Consider the following 10,015-nt stretch of genomic DNA (forward strand, 5'->3'; position numbering starts at 1 on the left):
AAGCGCATGCGCACTGCCTGCAGCGAGGCTTTCACGCGCGCGCCGATGGGGCGCGTGGTCTGCGCACGCTCGCTGCAGCGGAGGGTGGCGGGCGGAGTCGACCCGCCGGGAGGGTGCGTGCGCAGGTCCGCGCTCGCGCAGCGCAGCTTCCCCTCAGCGTTGGGGGGGGCAGTGGAGGCGGCGCCATCTTGGCGAAGCCGTGCCGGGAGCTGCGGCGCTCGTCCGAGCGGCGTGTCCGGTGGGTGCGTGGATGGATGGCGTGAGGGACACGGCACGCCTCTCCGGGGTGCGGCGTGTGGCCGAGGGCGGCGCGGAGTCTGCCGGTTCTCGGTTACCCGACCCTCGCGGAACCGCTGCGCGGCCGCTCCGTGTGCCCCGGCCTTCTCGTGTCCCTGGGCTTCCCACCCCACTTCCCCGCTCCCGGTGCTTCCCTCAGCCCTGTCCCGGTGTCGGGAACCAGACGGGCTTCTTCGTGGGGGCGCAGCACCGGCGGCTCTGGCGGGCCGCGGCGCATGGCGCGGGGCGGCCTCCCCTCGCCCCGTCCCCTGCCCTGCCGCCCGCGGCGCGTCTCTCCAGCAGCGCTGGGGCCGGCGGGGCGACGTGCTCGGAAGCGGTTCCGTGCTACATTCGACCGTGTAGCGGGACCAGCTGCAGAGCTCACTCATGTTTTTCTTCAGCACTGTGCAAACTGCTATTCGCAGCAGCCTGCTTCCTCTGTTAAGGCTGATTTTTATTCTATACTGGTTCATTATCGTAGACGGGGTGTTTCTGTGGGTGTTCTTTCTAGCTTGCAGTCTGTGTAATCTTTCAGTGTTATGATAAAAATCCTAGTCTAGTGCAGACTTAGTTTCCTACCGCGTTTACAAGTTGTGGATTATTTTAATGACTTTAATGTTTGGAATTTCCTGAGACTGGAAGAATAGGTATTGTACTGTTTTCTAGCCAATTTTGCTCATATATAAACATAAAATTGTACACTTCTGTGCTTTTAAGCTGTGGCATGAAGTTGTTTATTCTCCAAATCCTTGCTCTCTGAAGTCCTTGTTCAGTTAATGAATTGCTCTTTTCATGACAAGTCAACTCTTTTTGGTTATGCACTTTCAATTTGGATGGCTTGTCTGTGCTCTCTACCCGTGTGTGATGGTAACAGTAAGAGCTGTTATTTGAACTTGAATTTGTTTATGGACTTCTTAGAGATCCTGTTATGTTCTGGAACCACTGGTCTGGTTTTCACCACTGAAGGTTGTGTATTGTATCCCTGGTGCATCCTGGAGAACTTGCTGTTTATCACCGAAGAATTATGGAGGAGAGCTGTTGTGAATGATGTTTAAAAATTGGGATAAGAAAGCGGAGTTGTGAATCCAGAAGTACTACAGATTAAATACATCGTGAAGTAGCAGGGCAGCGGATTTGCTTTTTCAAGACATGAAGGTGCTGTATGAAAATTCTGCCCTTGAATTCTCCATGCTTTTTGGCACTGTCATTGCATCTGTTGAGAAGACACGTTGTAAAGTGTTCTGGGTCTGGCTGGGATGGAGTTAACGTTCTTCACAGCAGCCCATACAGTTCAGTTTGGATTTGTGGCTAAAAGAATGTTGACAACACATCGGTGTTTTGGCTGTGGCCGAACAGCACTTGCACAGTATCAAGGCTTTATCAATTTCCCCTACTCTGTTCCTACAGTGAGTGTGCTCAGAGTAGGTGAGAAGCTGGGAGGGAACATGGCTGGGACAGCTGACCCAAACTCACCAAAGGGATATTCTCTGACATGTAACGTCATGCTGGGCAACAAAAACTGAGGTAGAGGAAGAAGTATTTTAATGGTTTTGGTTTCTTTGGGAGGATTTTTTCTTGGCTCCCAAGGCAGTTGTTGTTTGGAGGAAGGCTGGACATCAGTCAGCCTGTGGGACGTGGTGAGTGATTTCCTTTGTTTTGTGTTTTTCTTTCCACTGATGAAACTGTCTTTATCTTGACCCACAAGCTTTCTCGACTTTGTTCTTTCCCATCCCACTGATGGGGACAAGGAGTGAACAATCAGCTGTGTGGGTGCCTGGCTGCTGGCTGGGGTCGACTCACCACAAAAGTACAGAGAACAGATGGTCTTTAGTGAAGTTTCTAAATGGGCAGTTGTTTTCTGTTGTGCTTATGGAGTACTGGTGCAGAAGTGACGTGGAGTCCGTTGGTGACAGAATTTGGGCTTTGCTCTTGTTCAGGTGGAGTGACAGTAATGGTTATTGGTAGGTAACTCATCATCAGGATCTAGTGCTTTACAGAGCAAAGGTTGTTGAAGGAGTGTTTGCAGATGCTCGGAGCATTGGGCTGTTGTGTTTTAAAGGAATGCTGTCATTTGCTACAGAGGCTTGTGTTTGTTCTGAGAATATTATTCTGTTTATTGTGTGATGTTAGAAAATGTTGAAAATCAGGGTATGTTAAGTCAGTGTATTCAAGGTTTTCTTGTTCTTATGTTTGAAAGGCAGTAGAGTAAGGATTTAGGGAAAATGCTGAAGTTGGCTTTGTAAATTCAGGGACTTTCTGAGGTTTCTCTGTGTTGGATATTTTTGCTCTTTCATGATGGGCTTCACTGTGTATGTTAAGTGCAGTGCTGGACTGGTGAGTAGCATACTCTTGGAAAGTTTGAAACCAGGTGGATTTCAGAAGAATGGACATCGTGTAATCCTCAGATGGACCTAAGCACCTTTCAAGAACTCAGTTGAGAACTGTTCCCTCGATACACTGTCAGTCTGTTTCATTGCATCAGTTCAGTGTGGCACAATCGATGACCAAGTAATCTCATCGTATTTTCATCATTTCCAGAAGTCAACTTAAATTTTGAATTTCTTTTGCTTCTAAAATGGAAAGAGAAAGATGCGGTGCATGGCATCTTGGAACATGGAAGGAGTTCTTCACATGGGTTCATAACATGCTTGGCTTTAGTATTAGCCACTGCTATGGACAGGCTGCAGCAGTGTAGCACAGTGTGTAAAGCAAAGTACAGGTATCAGCCATTAATTATGTTTCATTTTCTTTCCACAGTTAAGTTGATTTTACAGAATTTATCAGGTCTCCAAAGCAGAAACAGGTAAGCTGTCAAAAGCTTAACACTTCTCACTGAGTATTGTGACAAGATCATACACAGCCTTTTTTCCTCACAAACTTGTGGCTGGCAACTAGGATATGCTTGTGGCCACTGCAGTTAATACTCTGACTACACCAAAGAGACAACATTTTTGAATGCTGAGAAAACACACATTACTGAACAGAACTGATCACTGGGTAGAGCAACTTGTCAAAGCAGTAAAGTCATCACTGTTTGTGAGTTACTTCATTTTCCAGTGACATAGTTATTCTTTTTCCTTTCTCCTTTTATCAATTAGTGTCCTGTTCAAAAGTAAACTGGATTTTTTTGTTCCTTAGGAGTGGGCAGAGATCTCTGGCACATAGTAACTATGCCGTGAAAGATTTGAGGTGCTCTTTAGGTATTGTGGATGGTGAGGAGTGACTTAGGTGGATTTTGTTGCCCTTAGGGTAGGGAATATTGAGAGATTTGTGCACGAGTGCCGGTGGAGTAGCTAATTGTTCTGACTAATCAACATTCAGTGAATTGTTTTAATCTTGTTCTCGTGAACTTGTGGGTTTTTTGATACCTTCTCTCTTGATGAGACAAGGGCATTCATTAAAAAGGCTCTAGCTTCTTAAGTGATAAGATACTGTAATAGCTGAGTACTAAAGACGTGCTATCATGTGTACCTTTTTGTCTGCAGGTGATTTTTGCTGTGGGTTGAGCTCAGCATGGCTGTAGTCATCCGTTTACAGGGGCTTCCTGTTGTTGCGGGTCCTCCAGATATTCGTCGTTTCTTCTTGGGATTGAATATTCCCGATGGAGGTGTGCATATTATTGGAGGAGAGATTGGGGAGGCTTTTATTATATTTGCAACAGATGAAGATGCACGGCGTGCCATGAGCTGTTCGGGAGGGTTTATCAAGGACTCGCGCATAGAGCTCTTTCTCAGCAGCAAGGCAGAGATGCAGAGTACCATAGAAATGAGCCGGAAACGATTTGACCGTGGGGGACGAGAAACTATGTCTGGCTCTAGAAGAACAGGTACTAATGGTTCTAGTACATCAAGTGTTGGAGATATACCACATTTAGTTACAGCTTCTCCAAAAGGAGTAAGAAAACCTAGTTATGGGCCACCAAATCGCCTGGAGGCTGGTTTCCACACCAACGGCACAAGATACGGTGATATGGGTATACCTAAGTCAAACTATCAGTTAAGAAAGGATTCCCACCTGTTTAACCCGGATGATCGTTACTTATTTCTACGTGGTATACCTTACTCTGCAACAGAAGTTGAAGTACGTGCTTTCCTTTCGGGGATGCGTGTGGATGGAGTGATTCTGATAAAGCACCGCAATGGTTTAAACAATGGTGATTGCTTGGTAAAATGTGCTACACCTGGTGATGCCTTAGAAGGACTTAAACGTCATAGACAATACATGGGTCAGAGGTTTATAGAAATTAGTCCCACTACAGAGGAACGGTGGATTGAATGCGGTGGGCGGATAGACATGCCAGATGAAATGGATCACTTTTTGTGTGAAGACCATTCTCCAAGAAGTTCAGGCTACATGCATTCAAGGAAGCATTCTCGTTCAAGATCACCAAGGAGACAAAGAACACATTCTCGTTCATCTCCTGGCCAGGAATATTACATACACTTAAGAAATCTGTCTTTTAATGTGGAAAAGAGAGATTTGAGAGATTTTTTTCCTGAACTGGATATACACAGCAAACAGATCAAGATTCTAACAGATAAGCATCAGAAAAGGACTAGAGATGCCTTTGTGGTGTTAAGGAGTGAGAGAGAATATCAGGCTGCTTTGGAATGTCATAGAAAGGTTCTTCTCAATCGTCCTGTGTACATTTTTCCAATTTCAAGAAAGTCAATGTTGAAAATAATTGACTCTTGTGAGAGGAAAAGATCACCGGACAGAGATCATTTTGGACAGGCCATATCAGAAAAAAGTTACCGGGAAGGTCATTCCAGCCCTAAGAATTGTGTTTATGTAAGGAATTTTCCATTTGATGTGTCAAAAATTGAAGTGCAGAAGTTCTTTTCAAGATTTGATATTGATGAAGATGATATTTACTTGCTCTATGATGAAAAAGGAGTTGGACTGGGAGAAGCACTAGTGAAGTTTAAATCCGAAGAACAAGCTATGAAAGCAGAAAATTTAAACCGTCAAACATTTTTGGGAACAGAAGTCTTAATAAGACTTATATCTCAAGATCAGATGCAGAAGTTTGGTGTTGCTGCATCATTATCTGCACCAAATGAAATGCATGGTCATTCACATCCATATGACAGAGGTGACCTCTCCCGTCCAGTTGGTTCACCATCTGGGCCACCACAAGGGCCACCCATGCATTCTTTTGGTCCCCCTGGGAACTTCAGGCATCATTCTGAATTTAGACATCCCCCTGAGGACTTCATGTGCCCTCCTAAGGATTTTAGGGGTCCACCACCCCTCATGGATTTTGGTGGTGACAGTGAACCTTTTGGCAGAATGGAGTTTGGGAATAATAAAATGGGAAATTTTCCTGAAGGAAGATTTATGCCAGATCCAAATTTCAGTGGTGGTTCTGAACGTGTTGTTCCTATTCTGTTGAAAAATTTACCTTTTAAAGCTACTCCTAATGAGATTCTGGATTTTTTCTATGGCTATAGAGTGATACCGGAGTCAGTTTCTGTGCAGTACAATGAACAAGGATTACCTTCTGGTGATGCCATTGTTGCTATGACAAACTATGAGGAAGCTATGGCTGCTATTAATGAACTGAATGATAGGCCCATTGGTCCACGGAAAGTTAAGTTAAGTTTGCTGTAAAGGAGGAAAAGATGCTCTAATAACACATTCTAGGTTTGCCAGTATTGACAGTTATTTTAACTTTTAATTACTGGAAGATGCAAAACAAAGTTTCCATCAACGGTTGTAAATAATACCCAGTTCAGTTGTTTAGCTCTTGGTTGAAATACCTGTAGGACATTGACTGTCATACATAAGGTATAAAAGGATGGAGTTGTAATGCTTTGGGGTTTTTTTTAAGATTAATTCCAGTCTTATGTCTTTGCATCAAATAAAAACATAAGTGCTGGCTGACCAGCACAAACGGTTGACTAGCTGACCACACAAACGGTTCAAATAGAAGATTTTCAGTGCTACCTGCATTAGTAAATGACACTTCTTACTGAGGTTAGCTTAATAAAATTTTGAAATTACTGATTTTTTTTTTTTTGGTTTCCTTTTGTGCAAACTTTTCAGGTTTTATTCGGTTTCATATGTTTGCAGGCATTCCTGTTTTAAGAGCTTGCTGTTCTCATTAGCTGGCTTTGCAACTTTTTTAAAATAAAAAGGAAATTGCCATTTAAATGTGTGTCTTATCTTTAAAACTTGTATAGTTAATGATCTCAATTATTATGCTCTGCAGATCTGGGTCTTGGTGAGAATGATGCTGGCTGCTTCATCTGGAAAGAGTCAACTGGTAGTTTGTCAACACAGCAAAGGATGGGTAGTTGACAGAGATTGCAGGGGCTGTTTTCATCAGTTAGGCTTTTTTCTCACTGTAGTACCTTGAGGCAGAAAATCAATGTTGGAATTAGATCAAGAATTCTGACTTCAGTGGTTTTGTTTTATCTTCACATGCTGCGTAATATGAATACTAACTGGCTAATGATGCCTGGATGTATTCCAGGTCAATCTGTGATTAGTTTTAACTAACTTCTGTCACTGGCAACCAAGCTGACAACTGTTATTTTCTTACGTAATAAAATAAATGCTTATGTCAGCATTTATAACTTGTTGTTTTCATTGTTTTATTACCAGCATGTTTAAATTTTAGGAAGAAATAAAAGCTTGGAAAAGCTGTGTCTTCAAAATTAAGGCTTAGTAGGAAACTTACTGTGTGGGCAAGGACTTTCATTGACATTACAGCTGTGCAATACACTATCTGTAGTACCAAAGGATTAAGTCTCAGTCCCCTCAAACTGAGACAAGAAAGTTGCACCCTGGCAGTGAAAACTTCTAACCTTTGCTTGTTCAATAACCAGAATTCCTGAATTCATGGAGAAGGGAAGTCTCTATTCCAGTTCCCTCCTCAAAGCAAGTTTTGGCTCAAATGGGCTACTCAAGGCCTTGTCTATTGCCTCTATAATAGCTTTAAGGACAGAGCTGTCCAGGCAGCCTTTCTGCAGAATGGTCCCCCCTCACTGGTGGTCAAACCTTTATTACTTTATGTGAAGTCATCATTGTGGTTGCAGAACTTCCATGCCAACTGTTTGGTACAAGAAAACAAATGAAATTTTTTGTTCTGTAATATTTAAAAGGTTAGTGTAGCTTTATTCTTCTGCACATTATTTATTCTGTATTTTAACTGCCAAGAAGAAAGCTTTTTGAATGATAATGCAAGGTTTGCATATGTAGATTCCTCTGAGCAAAGAAACGTAATGGCCAGGTTTTCAAATCTGAACGCATACTGGTTTTTGCTTTCTGGTAGGAATTAGCTTCAGAATCACAGAGTGCTGAATCCTCCTCTGAATTCAGAAGGAATTACAACCCAACAATTTTGTGCTTTATTTAATAGCTACTTTAAAAGAGATCAAGGAGCCAGAAGATGTTGCAGGAAAAATAAAGACATGAGAATTCTCAAACTTTCCTGACCATCATGTTGAAAACTTCAATGTGACTATTTCTGTAAGCTAGCATCTTTACTACTAAGCTGTGTTGAAAATGTGAATACTATTCACTTCTCCAGTTAATCAGTTTTAGATGATTTGTTGATTTTAAAGTGCTTGTTGTTATCACCCAGTAGATTTCAAACTTGGAGGTTGGAAAGGTAAGAGAGTTTAGTAGGTTGCTTTACCAGTAAAGTATGAGATTATCTTTAAAAAAAAAAAAAATCTGTTTTCAGAACAGGTTAAGAGTAATTGCTGATAAGATACCATTAGTTTTTCAGATGGTAAACTTCCCCCCCGCCCGACCCCGTGAACATACAAAAAGTATTATAAAGCTTATTATGGCAGAGGTCATAATTAAGGCATTACAAAATGGTCTTTTGTTTGCCCTGCAGCTGATGTGTATTTAATTTAATTTAAAGCAAGATTAGAGTTTATGACTAGGTTAATCTGACTACTTAGGTCTGATTGAAAGATCAAAAAAAAATTACTTTTTCACAGTCTGTATCTCAAAGTATGTACAGATGCACCGAAGTGCAGGAAACCTGGGAAGGGATGCCAGTACATCACTTAAATAATAAGGTTCATAGGACAGCTGGTGCTTAGTTTATAGCTGTTATCTGGTTGGTGTTTTGGGTCTGTGTGTGTCTGTCAGCCTCTGTTCCCCCTGCCTCTCCAGACTGGGCATTATGTTCTGATTCTGCCTCAATAGATGGTACAGGTGCATGGTGTGATGACAGCATTTCCTGATAACTGGGTTTTATAACATCAGATGTTTAGTGTTTGGAGGCACTATATTTCCAGTACAAAGGACAAATCAGAGACTGCCTATAATTACATGGCTTGAAGTCCTGTGCTTCCTTTTTAAGTACCATCCATATCATAAGGAGTAACAAATGAAATGATACAGTTGGTGATGCTTATAGAAAACACGGGAAATTTCCTTCATTATGTCTTCTCTGAAGTTGCTTTTGCTACCATTGTCCAAAATTTCTGGTGTAAAAGAGAACAGTTTCTGTTGTCAAAAACTAGAAATATGATCACCTATGAAAGCAGCTTGAGGCATTTAGGGCAGGTCTAACAGGACAGTCTGAGACTCTTAATCCCTAAGGAATGTGCCAGTGTGTTCAACAGAGAGGTAAAACAGTCTAGGCAAGAATGGGTCCAAGTTAGCATCATCTAGGTGCCAGTAATAAAAAATACAAATGAGTGAATGGAGTAACTGCAAGTCAGTCTTACAGTATGCACTCGTACCATGAGAAAATTCTTTGCCTAAAATCTAAAAAAGCATCTTTATGTGATACTTAATTCTTTACTAACATCCTAAATTGTTATTCTGCTGGCTTCAGCTTCTGGTGAAGTATTTTAGTCAGGGACCTTTCATCTGTAGTTTTGAGGTCACAATTTCTGTGCATCATGCAAAGTTAAGACACCACACATGCAGGACGAAGTTGCTCAACACTGTACTTTTCTGGAAGTTTTTCTGTGATTCCTGGAGTTGACTTCTTTTGTGATGCAGGGAGAATGAATTTTGTGCTTGTGAACTGCATAATCTTTTAGAAGGCAATTAATCTAAACAAAATAGCCTTTTTTTCAGAATTGCTTTCTCAACGCATAGTACACAAATATTTGCTGTTTGTATCTGTGTATATTATAGGAAAACCTGAAATTGTTATGAAGTTAGCCATCTGTTTTGGAGATGGACTACTTCATTGTGTATGAAATAGTAAAGTGGTGATCACCAGAATTCTGATGTGATATTACTATTTATTGAAGTGCCTTAGTTGCTGAAATAGATGGGAATTAATTATGTAGATAATTTTAAAAGTTTTGCTCATTGGTATTTACTCCTTGCCAGGAGTAATTCAATGTCAATGGTATGTAATGCTGGTGTAAAATTATTTTTTGGGTTTAAAATAACCCTATATTGTGAACTTGTAATTTATTTTCATCTCACGGACTTCTGACAAAACCTGTTTTTTTCACATGTTAAATCAGGTATGCATTGCATACTTTGCATCAGTGGACAAAAGTAGTATCAATATTATAAATGCACTTCCTGTTTTTTTTCTGTAACTGAAAGGAAGATTTTGTTATAACTTAAAATTGTTTTCCCAGTCACAAGTTTAAATTCTTCTGCATTTGTTCTTTAGCAGATACTAAAGCTGGAGGTGAACAGTGTGGTAGCAACTTTCTGGCAGACAAACGTGCACTGTTAAAAAATGAATACATGTAACCTCTATCTCCAAACAGGATAAGAAGTTACACTCAAAATGTGTAAT

At 41.4% G+C, this 10,015-nt stretch overlaps 1 protein-coding gene across 4 annotated transcripts; it reads left to right on the forward strand.

Moving 5' to 3' along the window:
* The first annotated feature begins 120 nt into the window (after positions 1–120).
* On the forward strand, positions 121–6,850 carry RBM12B (RNA binding motif protein 12B). Of its 4 annotated transcripts, none has more exons than XM_041464361.1 (4): positions 164–238; positions 1,195–1,913; positions 3,034–3,079; positions 3,762–6,850. In XM_041464361.1, exon 4 carries the CDS (start codon positions 3,790–3,792, stop codon positions 5,887–5,889), a length of 2,100 nt encoding a protein of 699 aa, XP_041320295.1. In that variant the 5' UTR covers positions 164–238; positions 1,195–1,913; positions 3,034–3,079; positions 3,762–3,789; the 3' UTR covers positions 5,890–6,850. The 4 variants fall into 4 exon arrangements, with proteins under 4 accessions (XP_041320293.1, XP_041320295.1, XP_041320297.1 ...); XM_041464363.1 differs by having other exon boundaries at positions 1,195–1,431; XM_041464359.1 differs by lacking the exon at positions 1,195–1,913 and having other exon boundaries at positions 121–238.
* Positions 6,851–10,015: the final 3,165 nt, after the last annotated feature.

Source organism: Pyrgilauda ruficollis, unplaced genomic scaffold (genome assembly GCF_017590135.1).
Source record: "Pyrgilauda ruficollis isolate IOZ18807 unplaced genomic scaffold, ASM1759013v1 scaffold18, whole genome shotgun sequence".
Classification (NCBI taxonomy): Eukaryota; Metazoa; Chordata; class Aves; order Passeriformes; family Passeridae; genus Pyrgilauda; species Pyrgilauda ruficollis.